Genomic DNA, 25,641 nt, shown 5'->3' with positions numbered 1-25,641 from the left:
AAGTTATTCTGCAGTCTTCACTAAATAATCCTAATCTTAAAGATTTAGCTTTCAACTTTTAGTCATTTGAATTCTTGGGGAAGGATCCCTCATCAGTTTCTCCACATTAACATTTAAATCACCAAACTGAAAAGGAATTTTTAACACATCAAGTGAAAATAACTGGTACGCATTGTGAGAGGGAAACTCCCCACGATAAAATTTATAGATAGATGTTAAAATCCTTGTACGCTGAACTCTTCAGATTAAAAGAACATAGCAGTTCTTTAACACTATTTTTATTTTTGTTTTATTTTATTTTTATTTATTTATTTATTTACTTACTTACTTATTATGAATATTCATGAGATACAAAGCTGATTGTCCCCCTCCTGCCCGTGATGAGGGGGCCAGATTCATACTGGGGTTATACCCAATACCAGAAATTACTTTTGTACCCTTTGTCCCTTCCCAATTATCCCCCAGCCTCCCTCCCCCTCCCTCTCGCCCCTCCACTCCAATTTGTAGCCCTAGGAATGTACCCCCCTCTGTTGGATCATGGCACTACTGTGTTCTTTCTTTCCTGCCTTCCTTTCTCTCTTAGCTCCCACATTTGAGTGAGCACATGTGGTATTTATCCCTCTGTGCTTTGCTTGTTTCACTCAACATAAGTTTCTACAGGTTCATCCATATTGTTGTAAATGGGAGTATTTCATTCCTTTCTATGGAAGAGTAGTATTCCACGGTGTATATATACCACAGTTTCCTTATCCAATCATCCATCGAGGGACATTTAGGTTGGTTCCATGTCTTGGCTATTGTAAACAGAGCTGAGATAAACATGGGAGTGCAGGTATCTCTTCGGCATGATGATTTCCATTCCTCTGGATATACCCAGAAGAGGGATTGCTGGATCTTTAACACTATTTTTAAAAAGAAAGTATGTAGACACGGTAAAGCTATTTTGCTTATCACATTAACATTCTTTTGAGAGGAAAGAAAGAAAATGACATGTTGGTAGTTCTTCACTTTATGTCTACAGAAATTTTAAAAAATGTTTAGACTTTCAAAGTCACTTTTACAGACCTGTAAAACTGCCTGTCTCCTCTCCAAGGTAGTCCACACACAAATGCAGCTCTAATTTTTATAAAACACTACTTTGACAATTCAGCTGTTTGGTCAAAAGCAATAATGGCTTCTTCCTGTGTGTCAGATCACGTCTACATTTTTTAAGACCATTGGCAATCTGCACCCTCTTACCTGTCTCAAATATTGTTTCACATTTCCCCACAATAAACGTTGCTATTTCCTTGACTGCCTTTCTCACTTCCTGTTAACTCCAGCACACATGGGTTTACACATAAAATATGCGGACACACACACACACACACACACACACACACACACACACACATTCCACACATATTCTAGTCCTGGGACTTATACTTTTCTCCTTTTTTTTTTTTTGCTGTCTGCTTATATCTTTTTCTTTTAGAATCTAAACTTCTTTAAAAGCCACTGCAAGTTCTATTTACTTCTAAGAAGCTCCCCTGATGACCTTTACTTGCATTATCAATCCACTTTTATGATACTATGTAGCACTTGACCGAACACCATTTTATAGGGTTTTCTAATTTTTTCATGAAGATGTAGGCTGGGATTTAACTTTTAAACTTCCTTTGAGTTTCCCACAGTCCTTTCTAGACACATGATGGAGTGTAATAAACAAACATTCAGTTTTAACAGCCCCCTTTCCACCTCTCTGTAGAGTGCTACTGCAATGACTCAATGCTAAGCACCCATCCTAGGAGTGCTAGCTGCGAAAATACCCACCAGCCACCTTCCCCTGTGCAGACTGAGGTGATCAGTTTCACTGAGGCCACCATAGCCATCACCGTCCTGTGGACTGAAAAGAGAGGAAACAACTGTTACTTCATATCCACTTCCCCTCTCTCCAAGTCTGAGTTCCCTGAGGCCCATCCTCCAGTCAGTGATCAAGACTAAAATAATAGTTCCTCATATCCCTGTTTTCCCTGGTCACCCTTCAATGAAAGACTATTTATTTATTATGTTCTGTTCTTCTAATCTTCATAGTATTAATTTCTTCTGATAATATCTCTCCTTTTCCTTCTTTTATAAGCTCTTTGATGTTTCATTGGGAACTTAGCCCAATGCATTGGCTAACTGAACATTCCTTTACCACATTATATTCATATAAACTTGGCTACCTCCAAATCAATTCTCTTGAAGGTTTTACAACACAGACATCTCATGCAGGGGTTCAGGGTCCATGTCCTTTTTCTTTCCTCATGCCACCTCTTTTCCACCCTTTCATGATAAAGCCCTGAAACTTTGCAGCTCGTATGCCAAGCTCCTTATTTTTTTCTCTTCACCCATCAGTCTCTTAGAAACCCTTTTTCTGTCACTGTCATAATACAGCGTGCTCATTAAATTCCTCTCCACCATAAATCTGAGCATCAGGCTATCCAAAACAAAACTTATAATCTTCATTCCCATCCCTAACCTTCCAAGGGTTCTATCTCATTTTTTCCTATCTCAGAAATAGCTCCATCATTCAGCTAGGTGTACAAACCAAGAACCCAGGAATCATTCTTGATACTTTGTTTCTTCTTACCAAGCATATCCAGTTATTCATTGCCTTCTTTTAAAAAAATTTTGAAACACATACTTAAAAAATTAACATACAACAAGCTATACATATTTAAAGTGTCAATTTGGTATGTTTGTATAACCATTACACTCAAGATAATGAATATTCCACCCACCAAAAAAAATTCCTCCTCTGTAGTCTCCTTCCTCCCACCTATACTCTCCCACCATCCAGTCAACCACTGTTCAGCTTTTCTCACTAAAGATTAGTTTTCATTTTCTAAATTTGATCTAAATGTTATTATAAAGTATATGCTTTTTTTGTGTTTTAGCTTCTTTGTTCAGCATAATTGTTTTGAAAGTCATCCTTGCTGTATGTGTGAATTCTTAATTTCTTTTTATCGCTGAGTAATGTTCTATTTTTTATATATATCAAAATTTGCTTATCCATCCATCGGTTGATGGGAATTTTAATTGATTCCTATTTGGGGAGATTATGGGAAAAAGACCTGCTATAAACATTTGCATACAATCTTTGTATAGTTTTTTCTTCTCTTGGATGTCTGGAAAGCTGGAACATATGGTAGATGTGATTTAACTATTTAAGAAACTACCTCGGATCATGATTGCTGGACTGTATGGTAAGACTATATTTAGCTTTGCAGGAAATTGCCAAACTGCCTTCCAAAGTGGCTACACCACGAGAATTCCCATTGTTCTGCATCTTCGCCAGCGTGGAATTATCAGTGTTTTGAATCTTAGCCATCCTAGTAGGCATGTAGTGATATCTCATTTTTGTTCTAATTTGCATTTTCCTAATGACAAATGATGTTGGGCATCTTTTCATATGCTTATTTAACAGCTGTATATCTTCTTTAGTGAAGTGTCTGTTTAGATCTCTTGCCCATTTTTAAATGTTTGTTTTCTTATTATTGAGTTTTAAGGGCTCTTTGTATATTTTGAATACAAGTTCTTTATCAAATGTGTGTTTTGCAAACATATCCTTCCAGTCTGTGGCTTGTCTTTTCATCTTTTAACAGTGTCTTTCACAGAGCAGAAATTTTAACTTTAATAAAGTCCCATATATCAACTTTGTTCTTTCATATATCATACTTCTGGAATAAAGAAATGTTATATTTTTTGCATTTTTTATGGTACAAAATTTGTACCCACTTTTTATGTAAAAATTAATCTCTGTCTTTGCACCATGAGGATAGAGACTATGCTTATTTTGATTACCATTGACCAATGTTAATTAAATTTATTCATAAGCAATGAATGGTTGGTGGTGACTTCACTGTCTAGTGGACCTGATGTTTCAATTATTATTTCATGCTATTCTAAACTTTATTCCATGTTATTATTTTCATCTTACCAATACTGGGAAAATCTACAGCCATAGATGTGTGTAACTATCTGTGTTTCCCTTGTTTGCATCCAGACCAAAGGTCAGCAAACGAGAGCCTGGCCAGGGAGCTAAGAACAATTTTTACATCTTTAAAGAATTGCTAACATAGCAAAGAATAATATGTGAAAGAGATCATATGTTGTCCACAAAGCCCAAAATATTTGCTCTCTGGTGGTTTGCAGAAAAAAAGTTTGTTGACCCTTAATCTAGACTACTGAGCACCATTGGAGAAAAAAATCACACAGTTGAGCAGATTAGTTAACAATCTCTGTATTCTCGTAGCAGCTCACCTCCCTACTGCCTGACATTATTTCAGAGTTATTCTATATTCTCAAACCTCTGATCCTCTCATCATTTCCCTTCTTTACAGATAAGCTTCGCAGCCAAGAATACAATCTACGTACATCTCACATTGTTTCCTCTTGCTGCAGTGGAGGATATGTTCCTCCCCGTAGCTAATGAAAATCCCTCTGCCTGTGCCTGAGACCTCATTCTTTCCTGCCATAGTGGATGTATGCTTTTGATTTGCCACCATCCCTCCCTTTGGGGAAAAATCTCTACACAATTTTATCATTATCCTGCTCAGTTTATGTGGTTGAAATTGGGATGGTTGTCACCACACCCCAATTTCTGTAGCACTATGGGTAGAGACACATGAGCCACCCTTGGACAATCAGAATATTCCACTCCATGACTGTAGGGGATCAAATATGCCATCCTAAAATATGCCTTTTGGGTATAAGTATTATTTTGAATGTAAGGACATTTGAGATTTAACTGATGCAGAAAGAAGCCTTCTCAGAGTTCTTTTATCTGACTCAAAGTGGATGCTTTTGAACAGTGAGGACTGCCTTAAATCCCCTCTCCAAGGGAAGTTGTGCGGCTGGGAGGAAAATGGAAAGTCAGTGTCGAGATGGGTTGCACACAAAAACTTTTCTCCATCCGTTTCCCCGTAGATTTACCTTTGCACAGTTTGCTACCCTAGGAAGCCCAAAATGGTTTCCTTTGTCTTGTACTTTCCTCCAAATTTTATTGATCTTTTTAAAGATAAGCCCAAGTTCTAAGCACCCCTTTGAGTGACTCATTGATTCCCCTCTGTGGAAGTGTGCTGCACATGTTAAGAAAGTCTGCTCTTTTTCTTTTTTCAGTCTACTTTGCAGGGTCCCAGCCAGTGAACCTGAGATGATAGAGAAAAAATGTTTTTTGCTTTTTTTTCCTCCCCTACATCTACATTGGTTGATTCAGAAAAAGTGTGTGACCAAAGCTGGGCCTCTTCACTGTGCTGGGGGAGGTGGTGCATATCTTTTATTCTCGAAGGACCTCTAAAGAGCAAAGACTGAAAGGTTGTAAAGAAGCACGGATATTTTCATGTTTCTGCATGGTTAGGGCTTTTGAGAAAAATTTTACTGGGATCTAGGTTAAGGGACAACCTTGAAACTGAGAGATAACTGAATAGATAGTAATAGACCTGCCTCCCTAGAAGTGTGTATTTATAATTGAAGAGATATGAGAACCGCAGGCATGCAGACATTCCAGGGGTTGTAAGTGAGGAGACAGTTGTCTTGTATCCTCACGGGAGACATTTATTTACATTCCAAAAGGTCAGAACCCAGGACCCTTTCTATTTTCTTTCAAAGGAGAGTTTGTATACATTAGAGAAGAGAAGTGGGGAGACAGCTGTCCGTTTTCTAGATAAACTCTCAGATTCTCTCAGGTTATTTACCTGCTCTTCATTCCTGAACAGGTGTAAGGTGACACCTGGCTCTCACTGTATCACCTTAGAAGGGGAAAGATTGGGACAAGGGGAGCCCAGGCAGTTATTATTATAAATTAGTACAAATAGTTTGTTCCTGCCCTAGAAATCTTGAATCTATTCTCAGGATCATATGAATAAATATAGATATTAAAACATAACAATATTTACAAGTTTAATTTCTATGTTTACAAATAGGCTATAATGTCCTTGTGGTTCACTATGGTATTCCTTTTACCTAGCAGCATGTGGTGCTTAAGAAATCTTTGTTGATTGCTTGTTGAATAAGTAAATGAATTGCCTCAATGCCTGAAGAATGCTTAAGTGTCATTCAGCAGAAAGTGGGGACTGGTCCAACAATCCAGAGTTTCTGATGGCTCCGCAAGCAGGTAGGGCCATCTGGCAATATTTATCTGAAGAACTCTGGGGACCTGCACCTGGTGGGATTGGCCCACTGCTGATGAGACCAGCAAGAGTGAACCTCTCCTCTGTAGATTAGCTATGGATTACTTCTTTTCATGACCTCAGACATCACTCTGACTTGATGCTGTCCTGGATGCATTCCTTGTAGAAGGACTCTTTCTGCAGAGTAAAGTCTTAGGAGCATATACTGCCTTGGTTCCCCAATTCCAGCTCTGCCCCTTGATAGGGGCAACTTACTGGATTTCAATTAAGTTTCTCAGTTTCCTATCTATAACATGGTTAGGATAATAATATCACAATTATTGTGAGGATAAAAGAAGTCAATTTATACAAAGGAGTTAATATAATGGGTTGTTGTGATGAAAACTGAGTTAGTAAATATAAAATCCTTAGAAAAATACCTGACACATAATAAGTTCTACAGATTATTTTTTTGCCTACTTACTATTCAATTTATAAAGGGTTCAGAGAAAGAATAAAGTCTAGAAAAACCTATTTCTATTTTAAGACATGAAATAGATATTTATGGCCACTGAAAATATATTGTAAAAAATCAAATCAACATTATTATCTTTGGTTAAGAAATTATTTCTTCAAGTTCAGTGGTAAGTTGCATCCCTTAAATAATTTCTCCCCAACTAGTGCATGGGATATGGAGATCTCGACTGGAACTATCTGGATTAGGTAAAAATAATAATAACATCTGACTCTATAGAGAATGCAAGATATATTTTTAGTTATAAAGAACCATTGTCAGACATTCTAAGAAAAAAAGTAAGAAAAACATTCTCTATTTTCCAACAAACGAGGATACTGTTTTCAAAGGCTTTTGAAAAACCATGTTTTTGCTTGTTTTTGTTATCATTTGGAAGTCTGCTTTCACATGATGAAATGTGATATTTAGAAGAGAAAAGAGGCTGCTTAGGGAACAACTGAAGACCAATTGTTAGTCTTTCATGGCTTAAGCCTCTTTTCATCCATTCAACAAACAATTATTGAGAGTACGTTTTGGGCCAAGTGCTGTGTTATGCTGTCTACATATTTATTTATAAAGGGTAGTGAGCCAGCTTCTCCTCATGTCAGGGAGGTGCAGTCTTGCAGTGCTCTCAAGGGAACCTAAAAGAGTTAACAGATCTCAGTAGGTAACACATGGCACCACCATCCACCGTCTTTTTCTTTGGGCAGTGTTACTAAAGAGGTCAAGATCTGGGTTTCTTCCCTGCCTGAATAGATCTGAATCTTGCTCAGCAATTTCAGACCACAGACCATACTTTCACTTAAACATCTAACCGCAGGGCCACAATCTGGAAATAGGGTATATTAGAGCGAATTTGTTACTGTCACTGATACATTGCATACTCACACTGTATGCCTTCATATCTGAAGGATCATACTTTATTTTTATTGCTATCAAGTCAGTTATATAGGAACTTAATATAAGGATCCAGTATCTAGAACTTAAATAACATTATTGATAAAATAGGTAATATCTATATAATATTTATCTGTCAAGCACTGTTACAAGTGCTTCATACATATTAACTCATTTTAGTTTTCACAGCAACTGTACAAGGAAGAGGCTATAATATTATCCCTATTTCACAGATCAGAAAACTGAGGCAGAGAGAAGTTATGTAACTTCCCATAGCTATTAAGTGGCAGAGCTAGGATGGAACCTAGGCAGTCCGGGTCCAGAACCTACATACCTGACAATTATGACACTTAGGTGAAAACCCACTGTTTTCACTCATCAAATCAACACACATCAGATGCTCTCTTTAGCTATTTGAAAATTAAATTAAATTCTCATTACAGAAAATTGTACTGATTGCTGCACTGTATTTTGTAAATAAACTTACAGTTAAACACATGGTCTTGAAATTGTAGTCAACAGGACTGTCTTGATAATTTCCATATCCTAGTAAATGACTCCTTGAAGCCCCAGATACCACAACCAGACATCCAAGCTATCTTCACTTGAGTTCCAACTTCCTTTGCAACCTTCTCCCCAGGTATTTTCCTCAATGGTCTTCTTTCCATTTCCCCTACATAAATTGTCTTCTTTCCACCTAATCACTTTAGCCTTTCCTTCTTTAAGTTTAGATAGTAACTAATGTTAGTGCATTTACCTGGATATCAATGGTAGGAATTATGGCATCTCCTCTATTGTTGATTTGAACTGTTAATAAAATCCTTGGTCATGATTTCACTTCTCACATGTTTGTGTCTTGACTTTTTGCCTTTTTAACAGGGCTCTAAGCTGCTTGAGGGCAAAGAGTATTATGCCTGAAATAAAAGGTTTAAGTTAGTTGTTTGTATATATTACAGTCATGATCCATCTGGAAATAAACATGGATCCTTCTCAGACTGAGAAGGAATGCTGAGGGCCATAATAAAATATTAGGAAGGGAGGGTTTGGTTTTAGATCAATAGATTAATTGGCTCAATTAGGATTTGTTCCATTGCTTTTCTTTATCTTCCCAACTCATCGAAATACGTTAATCAAGAAATACTTTTTGATGTCTCCTATACATGAAACAGGTTGAGTATAATGGTTTTTATCTAGTTATATATAACACATGGTTTTGGATTGCCAGGAATACACAATCTATTTGGGTTTCTGGATTTTATATCTATCTATAACATTTAACTAGCAATCTTAGGAATTAAGTAAGTACCAAAATGGCCCTGACCAGGTGAGAGTTTAGAGGGGGTTGGCAAGCCCAGTCTATTGAGGTGGGATTTAAGTTGGCGTAGAAGACTGAGCATCATTTAGAAAAATACAAAGAAGAGAGGAAGGGCATTTCAGGCAGTAAAATTACAATGAGAAAAAGAAAATGTGTTTGTGGCATGATTAGAAGACAATATACTGAACAGTTCAGTAAGGGAGGATATAAATTTTGAGGTTGGTCATGTAGGTTGGATTGTAGAAAACTATAAATATATAAGTATCAGATTCTTAGGCACTGGGAAGTCGGTAAAGGATTTTGAGCTTGACAGTGATATTACATGAAGGCTAGTTCAGGAGAATTAATCTGGCACTGTTGTGCAGGTGGACTGAAGAAAAAGTCAAGGTATTTGGTAAGTGATTATAAGAAAATTTAGATTAAAAGATTTTAGCATTTGAAGTGCTTTACTGGTACAATACGACCTCATTTAGGTAGAAGAGAAAACTGGGACCCAAGCAGGTAAAGAGAATGAACATGGTATAAGGTTTTTGTTTTCAAACTTTTATTTCTGTTCCAGATCACATATTTATAATTTTAAACAAATTTTGTTATCTTTAAAAATGAATTTAAAGGGAAAAGATTGAATTAAAGGCAGTTCTACCAAATGTCAAAGTATGTTTTTCAGCGATAAACACATTAAAAAGAGCATAGCTTAATAAAATGAATAAAAACTCAAGACTTTGCCATTCAATAGACTATTTGTCTTAGACATCAAAGCATCCTCTTAAATTTATGGAAAACAGTATGTTAATAAATAATTCCTAGCTATATTGCATTATTTGATAACCAGTCCTGTATTATTTCCATTACATTAAATGGTAGCAGTAAACATGAAAATGATGTCTCACGATTCGCTGGTGAACTTTATTATTTTGTTGCTTGATTTATCACTAAGACAGCTCGCATCATTTTCACATCATTTAATAGAGTCAACATGTTTGCAGGACTACTGACATTTCTGTTAGCTTTGAGTGGCTTTTAATGTTCATTTGCACTTGGGTAGGAACCAAAAAATCTCATCAAAAGACAATTGATCATTTCCATTAGGGAGTCATGATTTATGGATGGTGATATGTTTTCATTTGAGTCCAAGGTGAATAAGAAGGGAGAATACTCATAAAATCTGAAACTCTGGCCTGTGTGTTTGAGAAATTTCCTTAGTAATGATAACTTGAACCATTATTTCACCTTTTGTGAAATGAGTGATAATTTCCAAAGGCCAAAGGCCACCAACAGAGAGTGACATTTAACAAAGATCAGTTGTAATTTAATTGGTTTGGAGACATATTTCAGAGATTCTGCAATATTATAAAACTTCTCGAATACCACTTAAAACATAAAATCTTATAAAATTTGATGTACAGTTATTTAAAGCAGAACTCCCATCTACCCTTAAATTCAAGGATGCTGTTCTATAGCCAGAAGTTTATTCATGTGTTTATTCATATATTTATTCAGCAAATGTTTAATGAGTGCTTAAGTAACTGTGATGCAAGGTAAAAAGTGATAAAACCAAGAAAGAGATGTGCACATAGAATGCTAATGGACACAGGAAACTTCTGCTGTAGGCATTTGTAGTGCGGCTCAGTGACTTTTTACATAGGCTCCTGTGAAATTACAGAAGTCCCTCAATTCTTCCACCAGGACAGACCAAAGTGACTAAGAGATTTCACATACATTTTCAGTGCTGGTGTACATCTACCTGTAAATGCAATCCCTAGAAGTATAGTAGGAGAATAAAAAAATTATCAAAGTCAATGTCAAGGTTATTAGCTCACAAGCTCACTCTCTTTGCACATGTTATGATAGTTGAGGGTAACTGATCTCACTATTCTGGCCAATTTGAAATTTGGGAAAAATAGGCAAGATAGTTTTGATGGAACTTTGGCCCACTTTATTGAACTTTAAAATTAGCATCCTTTGGTGTACACACATTGACTTGAATCAAAAAGACATATGTGTGCATACATAGAGTCATGGGATTCAGTCTTGCAGTTATTATGGAAACACGGGTGAAGGTTCTGAGCCTGTGGAGTGCACTAACTCCTTACCTGGCAGCTTAATCCAGTGAAACTGTACAGCTAAATCTCGTGTGTGCATGTGTATGTGAACATGTGCACAGGGCTGTGCTTCCCTGATAGAAGCAAAGAAATGAAGGTAGTTAAGGGAAAGTGTCATTGGTGAAGGGTCTTAGTATAGATCCTTTAGGGTCTAAGGCCTTCCGCTGATGGCATTTTTGATTAAAATATGATTATTTGGAGAAGATTTTAGAATTTAGCTATTCTGATTTGTTTTCCTTCCTCCCTTCCCTTTTTTTCCCCTGCTTGCAGAAACTTGCCAGCAAGGCATTATGAAGTTGAGCAAAAGATGTTATCTAAAGATAAAGTAGGAGTACATTAGTAAAGAAAGGCACTAAAGGTAGCAAAGATAATACATGCCACAATTAATTAATAATTTCTGTCCTATTTCTTCTTTATTATTATTCAGATATTTAATCCAGAAGGGGTTTGGGGACCAAATTATCTAGGTAATTATTTTGGTACTCCATTGCATTTATGCAAACACAGACATTAAGTGAAACTTTAAATTAAAAAAAAAACGGGCCGGCCCAGTGGTGCACTGCTACAGTGTGCCGCTTGGGAGCACGGCAGCGCTCCCGCTGAGGGTTCGGATCCCACATACAGACCGGCTGCTCACTGGCTGAGCGAGGTGCGGGCGCAACGCTGAGGGTTGCGATCCGTTGCCGGTCATGAAAAAAGACAAAAAGGAAAAAAAAAAAATTTTAAAAAAAAGTATGGAACATATGTGTTGCAAAAACTATCATTGAATATATACATGTAGGTAAACACGCCATTGTACTATGTGTTATTGAAGTATACACAAGCAAGCAAAGGATAATCAAAAATTTCTGAACTGGTATAAAGGACTTATCTGTTTGTTTAGAAATTAAGATTTTAGGTTGCTTCCAATACTTTTTAAAAGGCTATTTAATGTATAGATAAATTATAATTCAATGTAAAGTGAAGAACATCTTTAACTCAAATTCTTAGTACTTTGAGGTAATTTCTGAAAAAAGCTTTAAAAGACAATGTCCACAATTATAATAAAAAACATTTATTATAAAAATTATCACATTTCTCTGTACATAACATAAAGACAAAAACACAATTTATACACTAATAATTTAAGTGGGCCTGAGCATTCAGTATCCATCAACTAAAATCCTAAAGATCTTCCATAGATTTCACAAATATCAGTGTAGACTATTTCTATTTTATATAACTCCATGTACATGTTGATGTTATTGAGATACTGATATTTCTTTTTCTCTAGTGTTTTAAAGATAGCTCACAATGTTTGAGTAAATTAATTAATCAACTGCTTTAAATCTTTGGTAAATACAAGTATTTACATGCAAAAATGTTTAGGTCGAATTTCAGTGAAAAAACTGTGATGGCAAATAACCTATTGCAAAACAGTTTCATATAATCAATAAACGCAAGAACTGAAGTTCCACCATTAAGAAAAGTCACTGTCCATAAATTCTGATGATAAAATCTGAAACCCACAGGAGTTCAGGCTTCTATTGCCACTACCAGAAGCACCATAACACTAAGCCATCACAAAATTAAACACAAACGTGAAATTCAACATATAAACAGTAATGATTATTTTACAATGCAGAAAATCCTAGTTTTTTTTCTATATACCAGTTTAAACATTAATTTGACACAGATGAGTTTCTCATAAAAGGCTATTATCTTGTGAGAGCCATTCAAAGAAGCCATACTGCTTCGAAAGACACCAATTTATCCTCTTGTCAATAATTTATCTGTGAAGATATAGAACATTTACTGAAATAATTTGGGGGGAAAATAGAAAGTTGCCTGTCCCTGTCCTTCCTTCATTCCCAAAGTACCGTATTTCATTCATTAGCTCTCTCTATCAATGAATCACAAATGAATGTATCCTGGCATGAGAACCTCTTACTTCCAGGCTATTTGTTAAACAATTCTCCAAGAAGTATTTAAATTCTAATGTTCTTCAGCCATTTGATAATTACAATATTTTTAGAGACATATTAATGAGGGAGTGTACATAATATAATTAAGTATATTATAAATACATCTTTTTAAGCCTAGAAAATGGATGCCTTTGGATTACCATCATTTCAGGGTAGAATACCCCTTCCTACTGTGCACATTTAAAAATTTACCCAAGACTTAGGCACCTGGCAATGTGTTCACTTATCATGAAAAATGTGGACAGAAAATGCAGCATTATCAAGGAGCTTTTTTCTGAGTTTTTACTTAGGCCAAATGCCATGGCTGCAACTTTGAATAAAATGTTTTGAGTCACTTCTCATTCAAAGCGAATGTTATTTAGTCACCAGCCTTTCTTCCATAGAGCACATAAATAGATACAAAATTGTGCATTTACATACATTTCTAATCACAGCATAAACTAAGCTCTAATCTTTTGCATGGCAGGAAAATACTGGTATATGGACACTTGATATTCAATAAATACCAATATCTTCCGATGTCAACATGAGGCCTAAACATCACTCCATTGAAACTGCTACCCTATACCTTCACTTTCTTTCCCATTCTTGTTGATAAAGGGATGAAAAACTAAGGCTTATTTCTTTTTCAGGATTTGATATAAATTCATGAGTTATTCCACACTAAAGAATAAGGAGCTGGCCATCTGTTAATGCCTGTAGTCCTGCACCACGCTCCCTGCCTGGGTCACAGAAAAGAGCACCATTCCTCATTGGATCAATGTTCTGTTCAAGGACTTTTTGTTGTTGTCATTTATCTGTGAGGAAATAAGCGTTTGCACACAAACATTCAGGAAGCAGCACTGGTGTGGACCCACTTTGATCCCGTAAAGTGTCCTGAGTGTCCCTCTTCACAGGGCCACTTTTTCCTTTGCCAGATTCTTTGGTTCCTTGCTTGGGATACACCAATCGTCAGCCTCAGAGCTCATCTGATAATGTTTGAAGGCTGACTTGTTAAAGACTGGAAGTTTTTCTACAGACTCAGAAGATAAAGCCTAAAAGAAGAGGGGGAAAAAAAAAGACCAAAGAAATTATGCATGTTATGATTTGCAGTTGAAGTGATTATTCCAAATACATTCAGAGGTAAGTATTCAAACATTCAAATACGTTCATTTAATTGATTTAGTAATAAGAGTGCACCAGAGCCCACAGTGTGGTAGGCACTTTATAAAATAAAGGTAAAAAATAAATATTATCTCCACCCAATAAGGGCTGTAGAATTTGTGTTTCATATTTACATGTCTTTTGTTCAAATATTGCTGATGTGATAGAATTGACTAGCAAAGCTATTTTTTCCAGGGAAAACCTCTTATCTGTGATAAAGTAAGAGTCCTAATCTGATACTACTAATCAATTAAAAGGCTCTTTCCCAATAGTTTGAAGACTTTTGCTCATTTAAGAAATGAAAACATTAACGATTTCAGACAATCAAAAGCCATTTGGCAAATAATTCTAGTGCACAAAATGAGAGCCTGGAAGCTTAATGTTTTAGTTGCTAATATCTGTAAACATATAATCAGTTGAAATAGTTGGCAAATGATTAACAGAATCAGGACAGTGATCTTAAATAAATTGAAGCTTTATCAGAGATAGAAGAAAACATGCACCAAGTTTTAAAGTTCAAATGGGCAATGCCTGGCATCCTACTGATGCCTTGTGAGAAGTCAGTTTTCTTTTCCCTGGGTTTCTAATAAGGTCAGCTTAAGGTCTTGAATACCCTGATACTTGTTGTTTGCTAGGCTATTTTGTGCTAATAATATATTATTAGCATATATGTCTCATAAATTTAAGTAAAACAAAAGTACAGCTACTCTCACAGATGCCAGAAGGAGTTGCCTTAAAAAATTCCCATGAGCATGTCCTCACTCTAAAACTTTGGTAATGTGCTTCTTGGGAAACAATTTGCTTCACTTCAGGTAGGTAGCATGGCCTAGCTTCCTGTTTGGTAAGTGACTATATTAAATAATACCTGAACACACATCCACACAGACAACAGAATGACTTGTGGTCATTATTTGCATTAACTTAGTTTGGGGAATTCTGGACCATACAACTTGGGGCTGTAAAAAAAAGCAATCGTTTAAAAAGTATAATTTTTATTGAATTGAAAGAATACCTTTAAGTAGATGATAGCATCTGTTCCATATCCTGACAAAGAGTAGAGATTCAGATCTCCTTGAAAGTACTTGGCATAGAGACGAGAAATTGGCAAGCCGTAACCAAAACCAGCCTGTCAAGGAAGGAACGGTCATTGGTAAAGAAGCGGACATGATCGTTGGAATACAAAAAATAGGAAGGATTATTATCCTCGCTGTTACTGGTGTGCCTAGAACCTAAATAAATACCTTCTGCTTCCAATCAGAGACCCCATGTAGAACTGTTTTACCATTTTTAGCTTGCTTTATCATTCTTTCTCATATTCCTCGTGCCTAATTTAACTAAATTGATTAACTTGCCTAAATACTTCCTTGTAATCCCTGCTCTACATTTAGAACTGGGTGATTGGGATGAATTTAGCTATTTAATTGATCTTACCAAAGGAGCATTCCGGGAATTATCCATGACAGGTGTTGGTGCTGTGGAATATGTGTAACTAAACAGGCGGTCAATAATCCTCAGGGGAACACCACCTCCTCTGTCTGAAATCTTAAACAAACAAACAAGTTATCAGAGCTACACATTAAAAACAATATGCATTTGTCTACATAAAAATATCTTTCTTTCATTTGAAAGTCACCCAGTATACATGACTTTGGTCTATTGCCAAAAGCAGGGAGCTTTATTATTATTGACCCTTTTTAATTCTCTTGGGAGACCAAAATAAAAACAGAGAATGGTTACCTTAATCGTAAGGTCTTCTTTACCCAAGACAACAATCACCTCAATTGGTGTAAGGGAAGGCCTGTTTTCCTGGTGTTCCACTGTTGCCCTCATTGCATTCTAAGGAAAACAAAACCATAAGGAATTCAATGGCAGAAGAATGAGGAACAATAAATAACTATGTGTTTATGTTTAAAATAAAAGCAGCACAGAGGGTAATTCAAAATTCCTATTTTTTTAAGTTAGTAGTAAAACATCTCTGTAAATAGCCATTTGTGAATGTGTCATGCAGGATGTATAATGAAAAATATTCATTTACCATGTGATATAGCTCCTGGGAGTAATGTCTAATGGAAAAACAATTCTGCTAGTTGTCAAGTTCTTATTTGTAAGCTTAATTTAAATGTAGAAATTGGTTTTTATAGTCCATTTCCTAGCTCTCCGTTTTCTGTCTTTCCATTACATTTTACATTCAAACACCGAAGACTATTACCTAACAAATGAACAGTGAATCATTGAACCAATTTATTGGCTTTTATAAAATTTGCTGGGAAAAAGTTGTTACTATGTAAAAGGACAGTCAATAATTCTAAATTAAATTTAAATTTGCATTTGGTTATCATCTTAACTTTTACCAATGATGGCAAAATAACTCTATGAGTTGGATCATTCCATTTAAAAATAAATCAAATCAATGAAAAAGTATCTTTTGTCCTTTAACACAACAAACTAAAACAAGTTTTCAGACTACTGGATGAATCTCATACAGATAAAGTCTTGGTTTATTTAGCCCATTTTCCTGTCTAGCCCCTTTCTAGTAGGTTATCTGCTTTCTGGTTTCTAGTTAGCTGATGTGAAATAAAATAGACTAGATATTTATAGTACAATCAATATCTCGTTGCAGATTAGAATAAGTTAGGAACAGTAATTTACAAGGAGTTTTGTCAGAATTAAAGGTAGATTTCACTTTTTTTAGGCTTCCTCCTCTCCAGTCCAAGGGACTCTTGGGAAGCATCACAAAGCTTCAGGTGTTCTTCTATTATTATTATTATTATTATTATTATTATTATTATTATTATTATTATTTTGGTTTAAGTTAAGAGATTTAGTTTGATTTCAGAACCCATGAAAGGATTTGATTCTTAGCACATGGCTACCCCACTCCAGACTTACTGAATCAGAATTTGTATTTTAACAAAGTGTCCAGGTGATTCTTATGGACTTTAAAGTAGATGACTGAAAGAAGTGACTCCTCTGAGCATATTCTAGACTCATAATGGGGCCATGCCACCTACAGTAGTAATTCTGGACCTGAACCTCTGAATTTGGAGTTGGACCAGCCTGTGGGGGTAGAGGTAACAAGCCCTCATTCACTGAAGCATTCTCCATATGACCTCTCTTAATGAATGAATGAATCATTAGTGCTTTGGTGGACACCTGGAAAAATAATGGGAACGTCCTCTCAGCTTTAAAGCATTGAGACAGCATGAGTCATATTGTACATTCTCAAATACATATTGATGCTACAATGAGCTGCATGCACTCTTTCAAACATAGACTATGTAGCTTCCTTCTTTTAGGAGCACAGAAGCATCCTTGGGAAAAGATACTGAGGCTCCAGCTTAGTGGGAAATGATGAAGGAAATAAAAATATAATGAGTGAACTTTTCTAAAAGACAAAATTGCAATTGTTTTGAACTTTCATACCTTGAATAGTTCAAAGAGCATATGATGAAGGTGAGAAGGAACATACACAATATGAATTGGTTGGCCTGGAGATTTTCCTAGAAAAAATAAACTCATTTAGAATTGGGAAATGAATATTTTACTAAAATAAACCTCCATATTTATTTGACTAATTTTTTAGACTTAAACAGTGTTGGGATATTCTCCATCTTCCCCACCCCAAAATCCTGCCACAGAACTTTCCCACTTAAATAGTAAATATGACTGGCTTATTTTCAAAATGCTGTTACAGTTGCTACCTAGTGCTCTATGATTAATTTTAATATTTCTCTACAAATGTATAAAGTTGGATGAAGTGTGATACAATGGTGCTATAAATAAAATTATATGCATTATTTATTTCTATTTTGAATACATTTGTACTGGACAATTTCAGAGTTAAAATTATATGCACTTTAAGATAGAAGAAAAAATAACTGCTTATAACATTGAAATTAACACTAGATATAATTTTCATATTTTTCATTCATGATAAAATAACACATTTGATTTTTCTTGTTTTTTATATCATGCAAACATTAAATCTTATATGCTAAATATACTTAAATTTCACCAAGAGGCTAAAGAAAACAGAAACCAAAACCTCCTAATACTCTTTGAAAAGAAAAATAAGAGTACTATTCTTCAGTGTTGCAGGCCTTGGCAAAGTTTGAATCAGAAAACACAAGGTCTGGCACAATCCCTCTTTATTTTATCTAACAGTTCAAGCAGTTTATCTACAAGTATTATGCAACAACATTGTTTATGCTTAGGGATTTTTTTCAATCTTTGTTTGTGCTCCTACTTTTAGTTTAGCACACATGTCCCCAATCTATTGCACAATTTGAGTGACTTGATTTTAACTCTCAGCACTAACAGAAGTTGTTCCTGTATAAATATTACTTGGAAAAGATGTCTACTTTAAATGAAATAATTAGTCCAATTTAAGGATACTATCTTGAACTATCCAATATAAGGATACTGTCTTGCTTTGAGATGCAACTGTCTTCTAGAACAGAGTGAGACAGGATAAAAACGGTGCCTTGCGTTCATCGTGTAGTAACTGCAGTCAGTGTGGGAAGACCTTGTCTTGTCAGATTCCCTAGAGTTGAAGCTTTTGAAGTATGTTCCGCTTGCAAAACAGTGATGTATACTTACAGTGCAATTTTTAAAAATTGTGGTAAGAACATTTAACATGAGGTCTACCCTCTTAAAAAATAATTAAGTGTACAAAACTCATACAGTATTGTTAACTATAGACACTATGTTCTACAGCAGATCTCTAGAACTTATTTATCTTGTATAACTAAAAATTTATGCCTCTTGAATAGCAATTCCCTACTTCCCTCTCCCTGCATCCCCTAGCATCCACCATTTACTCTCTGCTTCTGTGAGTATGACTGTTTTAGAGACCTCATATAAGTGGAATTATGCGGGGGCCGGCCTGTGGCTCACTCGGGAGAGTGCGGTGCTGATAACACCAAGGCCACGGGTTCGGATCCCATATAGGGATGGCCGGTTGCTCACTGGGTGAGCGTGGTGCTGAGAACACCAAGTCAAGGGTTAAGATCCCCTTACCGGTCATCTTTAAAAAAAAAAAAGTGGAATTATGCAGTATTTGTCCTTCTGTGACTGCTTATTTCTTATAGTGCAATTTAAAGTATTTTTGTTTTCATATGTTATGCATAACCTCTTTAGGAGGATATCTCCACTGCTAAGTGGTTCCCTCTACTTCTGTTCTCCTTATTTCTCATATTCTGTAGTAAGCAATCTTTCCTTGATCTAAGATATTGGAACCTAGTTGCTACTCTAAATCCCAAATTATTTGCTCAAACAATTTGTCTTTACGAATTGTAATTAGCAACTGAACGTTCTTAATAGGAGTTTTCCAGTCGAGATAGTTTAAGAGAACTTTGGCTTAAAAAAAATTATACAAATTCTAGGCGAGTTTAGAAGGGAAAAAAAGGAACACAGAAGTTGCTTTATATTTAGTGAAAATAAATCATTCTGGAAGAATACTGAACTTTCTATTTGGTTAAAATATATTTTGTTTATAGCTTACCATTCACTTGTGTGAGCTTTAATTCTGGAGATGTTAAATAATACTGGTCACAAAGCATTCTTGAACACTCGAAGGCATCTGGAATAGATTTTTTTATTACAATGAAATGAATTTATGCCAAGTATAGTTCTCAAGTAATCTTCAGTGTGTACACTACCCTTAATCTAAAATATTTATATATATAAAAAAGCCTTTTTAATATTTTATTGAATAAAAAATTAAGACTGTCTAAGTTGTAGTTGTAGCAATAGAAAGAAACATGCACACTTCAAAGATCAAGTGCAATATATAAGAATATGGCACATTGGCCACTTATGTTTGCATTTTTTATAATATTATAAATAACTGTTTACACTCCTGACTCTCAAAAGCAAAGGAATTGGTAACAGCATTTATAAAAATATACATGGAACACACTGTGAATATAAATTAATTCACAAAGTCGCCTCAATTACAGATGAGTCAATCACATATTGTACATTTTTAATAAGGAATATGCAGAAATCTAGAAATTACCTTGAACCACTGCTGCCACATCACAGTTTGGATCAATGCTTCCAATGTGGGTTGGGTTTCCTGTCTGTGAGTCACTAAATATAAGAACTGTTGAAAAATAAAAACAAAAAGTATTGTTATAAAAATGAGGAAAATAATGATTAGACTACCACTGAGAAAGAATGTGACCCACCAATTAGTGAACCAACTAGTTATGCAGTTGTATTCTGTACCCATCTCTATATATATCATGATCACGATGAGCTAACTTACTGTGCTGGTTCATCAGCATCCGTGTAGAAATACGGTTCATGTAAAAACGATCCAAAAAATACTGAAGATTTTGATTTGTGACTGGGTCAACCATATAACCATCTTTATATTCTATGATTCCTTGTGCCATCGTAGGGACTACATCATGGTGTCTATTTCGAACTTTGATGAGTGTATCTACAAAACTAAGCCATAACATTTACAGTTAGTAGAAGTTCAAATAAGTTTCATTCACTTATACTCCTTAGATTACTTCAAAGAAGGCTTTTTGTGGTACCTGTTTAAACAAATCAAATGATAAAATGTTAGGGTGCAGCTTTATTAGTGCTCTCACTATAGATTATTGCACTACAGAAGAGGAGATAGTTTCCTACACAGATTTATTTTGCTTTTTTGCTTATATATAAACTACCAGCTTTGTGACTGCTGCATTCATTATAGGTGCTCATTAAGCCTTCTCTTTAAAAAATAGTATATAATACAGAAGATGACTCTAGAGTACCACCGTGAAAAAAATGTTCAAACTTTCTTGTCAGGTCAAGAGAAGATTTTTATTTAGGTAGCTAGAAACTGTCAGTTACTCTGAAAGAAAATGTTTCATCTCCAAAGACACTGAAATGTATTAAAGTTAATGTAAATCTTCTTGCAAATCTAATCATCAAACTTAATTTGTAGTAAAAATAGGTTTCCTAAAACAACCCAAGTCCTCTACATTTGTTTATACTTGGCATAATTTTCAACGCCATATTCCTTTGTTTCTAAAAACTCACCAAGCCAAAACTTGTCATCTGTAAGAGGATAGTAATTTACTACTCAGGGTTGAAGTTCCTTTAACTTAGGTCTAAAAATATCTTAGGAGTATGTCTGAAATAGCCAAAGTTTTAAATATTTATTCTAACGGTTGCAACTTACTCTGATAAGGCTTTCTGGTCATCTGGACTTCTCTCATGGAATTCCACCAAATCCATCAGGCTCTGGATATACCTATAAAGCAACAGATGTGCTTTAAGTTTAAAATTATTAGTGAGATACAAATGGCTAAAACTACAGTACCCTTTTCAAATAATTTGAAAAGAGAAAGTAAGCATTTTGTTTAAAATTAAAATTTTCCTCTAAAACAATTAAAAAATAACATGTTAAAGAATTTTAAAAGCTACAACTTTTAACTCTCAACTTTCCAAGGTAAAATTTAACTTAAAATGTTTCTTTGTCTTGTATGGCAAAAGTGTTCATTTCTTATAGCAAAAACACTTATAAACGAAAATTTTAAAAGGGTTTCTTATTTTTTTCTACTATATTCATTTGTAGGGGAGTAGAAATCTTGAAAGCAGCAGGAAATACTACAGATTGAATAAGTGTTTCAAATTGTAGTTGTTTTATGAGTATATAATACATATATTTCTGGAGTCAATAACAAAAAGCCGTGCAGTCAGTGGGTTAGAGTAAGGCTCTGGTGCCATCTGCCATAGAGCATACCTCGGCTCTGTTCTTGAAAATCTGCTTATTTGGTTAACTATCTGCTGTAAGTATGAATATCACTATTTGTAAAATGAGATTATATCTCACACTGAGTGCTGGCTGTGTGCCAGGTACTATTCTACTTTATTTATTTATTTTTAATGGATTACCTCACTTGATTACACTCAAACATCCCTTTGAGGCATAAACTTTATTCTCCTGAATAACAGATGGGGGAATTGAAGCATAGAGAGTTTGAGACACTTGCCAAGGATTCCACAACTAGGAAGTAGCAGAGGCAGGATTTAAACCCAGAGTCCACTCCATTAATCACTTTATAAGTAATAAAGATTAGGCCCTCCCTAAATAGTAGTCATTTGAATCTGTTTCTAGGCATAGGATTTCTTTTGCAATATCAAACTTTTGCCTTTTATTATTTAAAGTACAAAATTAGAATTGCATACGGCAATCATTTTTCAAATGTTCTTTTCTTCTAGGAGTCAAATTTATATTGTAAAAGGACCTGCATTTTCAGAGTAAAAATGTCTGTTTATAGTTTTATAACTGCCCTAATGATAACACATCCTAAGTTAACAAAAAAATTAACAAAATAATTATTTACATTTTCAAAAGTATTTACTCTTCAGACCACCTGTTTGCCAATTACCGTGTTAACATAGTATAAAAAGCCATACTCAGGTAACTTTTAAAACTAGAGACTTCAAAATGGTTCACCACTTACCAGCTTTTAACCAGCTGCACTGAAGAGGTATTTACTAACTGATCTGGAAGGATATCAATTTCTTTCAGGATATTGGCTAGCCTCACAGGCAATTCTTGTCGCAAAAATGCAAAAGAAGTTCTTTCACATGCATTTTCTGAACCTATAACAAATAAAATTTATTTAGTTTTTGGAAAATAGTATGTCTAAATGATGTATTCGAATAGCATTAAGTATCAAATATTGAACACGTATATATTATAAAATTATATTTCACTCTCAGTTGGATTGCTGTTTATAGATAATTCAGAAGCAGTTATCTTCTTCATTCTCTCTCTCTCTCTCACACACCAATACAGGAGAATTGTTTTCTCCTTTTGAAGAGAATTCACTTCTCAGAAGTCACAATATCCCACAGTTCATAGTATTGGTAGAAGAATGCAGGATTCAATCAACACCATGATGTAAGGAGGCAATATTCTTTAAGGACTTTAGACATGAAATCGGAGTCAGGGGTGAAGTGGGAGTCGTAATGTTTCCAGACTAGTGATAAGTAATACCACATTTAAACCCTTGAAATTGTTCTTATAAGATTACTGCAGCAAGTGTGTATTTATAGCAGTAATGCAAATATATGGAAAATTATAATGGTAAAGAGACAAAAAAAAAATCTGTTAGGAATGCAGAGAGTGGAGCGATGCAGGGCGACTAAGGGATAAAATCTGTTAATCTGAGGCTACTTTATTAGGACTCTTCTACAAGCACCATGCTGTGAAGGAGGGGGTAAAGTTTCTAGTCCATTGTTAAATGGTGACTGAAAGCAAAAAGTATTTCGACTGGAAGATCTGGGCAGAAAGAAGAGGAAAGGTGAGGTCAAACCATCCCGTATCAGCAGGGTTGCAGGTGGCCATGACCTGCAGGCACAAACTATCAGAAAGCAGTCAAATCAGGCCAGGTGTGCTGCCATCATACCTTGCCCCCACGGCTCAGCAGCCCAGTGGCCCCAGTTGTCTTAGTTGTGAGTCCGGCCCTCCCTATCCCTATCCCGGGGCGGAAGGTGAAGGCAGCTTCCCAGCCCGGGCTCTATGTCCCCTCTCACCAAAGTCCAGCAGCTGCTTCATGGACAGCGGGGACGGGCTGTAGCGCGAGAAATGCTCCACCTCTCGGGGGACCAGGCCGGCGCCGCTCAGCGAGCCGGCGCTGCGCATCACGAAGCGGGCCGCCTTCATCGTGACGCCCGCCGGGCCCGGCGGGGACAGGGGCGGACTTGAGGCGCGGAGGCCGCCGGAGCAGAACCCGGTCCGAGGAGGGGGCGCGGCGCGTCCGGCGGGACAGCGGGGGGTGCGCTAGCCGGGCTCACCGCCCCGGCCTGGGCTGGGCTTCGGCGGCGCCGCGGGAGGAGGAGCCGGGCAGGGAGAGGGAGACGCAGGAGCTCGAGGTGCAAGTCCCGGTCTCCCCAGCACCCGCCGCCTCCCGCGCTTTTATTTGTTTCCCCGCACTCTCCCCTCACCCCACCCGGGAGGAGTCACCGGGACTTGGAGACTATCCTGAACCTGGGCCCCGCCCCTGGCCGCGGTCCCCGCGAGTGGCCTGGCACCGGTGCCCGGGGCCGAGAGGCGCAAAGCGTGGGAAGGAGGCCGGGAGGGAGGAAGCTGCAGCGGACACTGGGGCGACGTGGGCCACGACGAGCCCCTTGGGACGGGGCCGCGGGTCGCGTGGGCTGGGGGCCAGCCCAGACTCGTCCTTGTTTACAAGTCCGAGGCTGTCTCAATGTCACGCACCCGCCCCCCCCAAACTATTTCCAAGAATCTGGGCTCCGATAGCTCATTGGTCCTTGCTCAGAGCGGGACTTTTACAGTAGCCAATCAGGTACTTTAGAAAATAAGGGCTTCTCTGCCATTGGACAGCGAAAGGGAAAAACAACCTAAAGCGCTCTCACCGGGTTTCTCCAGAAGACAACAGCGCACAGCGGGGACTGGAAGTTCTTTTGCTCAGACTTAAGGGGCTGCCCGAATACGTTTACTTTTTCCTGTGGTGATAAAAGATCATCAATTTCTCTCCAGCAACACGTTCTTTCCATTAGGTTTAACTCTTTTCAGTAAAAGCAGAACAAGAAAGGGATTGATTTGTCAGTTTGACTCACTTTCCTTTTCTCCCATCAGATAATTTGTGCGCTTTGTCCCCCTGTATGAAACATCCTTACCCCAAATCTTCGCCTAAGACATCCTCAAATGTCCTGCACAAACTGCTCCAAGAGGTGTTTCTTGACTGTTTCTCCCACCTCCTTCTTTCAAGTATGGCCTTTGTCACTCATGGCCTTATATTGTAGCTATTTATGTTCTTATATGATCTCTCCTTGACCCCCCTTCCCTGAAAGAGATCTGGATAGGGACCGTGTCTGATGAATCTTTGTGATTTCTACCCTGCTTTGTCACGACTCAATATTGTTGAATAAATGACAGAGGTTGAAACACATTACCCTGTCGTAAAAGTCCCATACTAACCTCCTTTCCCTCTCTTGCCATACTCTAAAGGGACTAGGGAATGAAGACATTGTGTTTTAGGGAAGGCGAGAATAAGAGAGTTGATTACAAATGCAATGGAATGGGAACTAATGGAGTGGTAAAACGGTGGTTTTTAATACAAGATCCCCTTTGGCCTCTTGCTCCTGCATCTATAAGCAGAACGGGGAACTCTGAAAGTCACGGGTGATACTAGGCTCCATTGTCACTCTCTGCCCTCTTTCTCTAGGAGATTTTAGTCACAGGACGGATTCCCAATTTCTATCTCTAGTGCAAACTCTCCCCTGAGTGCCAGACTCCTGTATTCAGCTACCTATTTGAGTTCTCCACTTGTATGTCTAAAGAGCATGAGTTTTGCTCCTCTCAAATCCACCACCATTATTGGGCATCTGAACCAGCCCTGGCAAACCCTCTATTACTTGTGTGGCCTGTGCAGAGGCATCATATTAGCTCTCCTACTGTTTCCATCCTTGTGTGTGTATAGTAAATAGTTGCTGTAGATCGAATGGCCCCCATTCCCAAACTCACTGAAGCTCAAACCCCACTGTAACAGTCCAGGTTGGGAAATCCTATTATGGTAATTGAAAGGTGGGACCTTGA

General features: G+C 36.9%; 1 protein-coding gene across 1 annotated transcript; it reads right to left on the bottom strand.

The window, feature by feature from the left end:
• Positions 1-11,995: 11,995 nt before the first annotated feature.
• PDK4 (pyruvate dehydrogenase kinase, isozyme 4) lies at positions 11,996-23,973 on the bottom strand. Its single transcript, XM_008579272.1, has 11 exons — positions 23,619-23,973; positions 22,541-22,682; positions 21,253-21,324; positions 20,341-20,525; positions 20,089-20,175; positions 19,573-19,650; positions 17,493-17,569; positions 15,807-15,905; positions 15,501-15,611; positions 15,082-15,195; positions 11,996-13,960 (listed from the first exon to the last, which is right to left on the bottom strand). Exons 1-11 carry the CDS (start codon positions 23,746-23,748, stop codon positions 13,817-13,819), a joined length of 1,239 nt encoding a protein of 412 aa, XP_008577494.1. The 5' UTR covers positions 23,749-23,973; the 3' UTR covers positions 11,996-13,816.
• Between the last annotated feature and the right edge of the window lie 1,668 nt (positions 23,974-25,641).

This window comes from Galeopterus variegatus, unplaced genomic scaffold, assembly GCF_000696425.1.
Source record: "Galeopterus variegatus unplaced genomic scaffold, G_variegatus-3.0.2 Scaffold1850, whole genome shotgun sequence".
Taxonomy (NCBI): Eukaryota; Metazoa; Chordata; class Mammalia; order Dermoptera; family Cynocephalidae; genus Galeopterus; species Galeopterus variegatus.
This window is presented reverse-complemented; position numbering and strand designations above follow the sequence as displayed.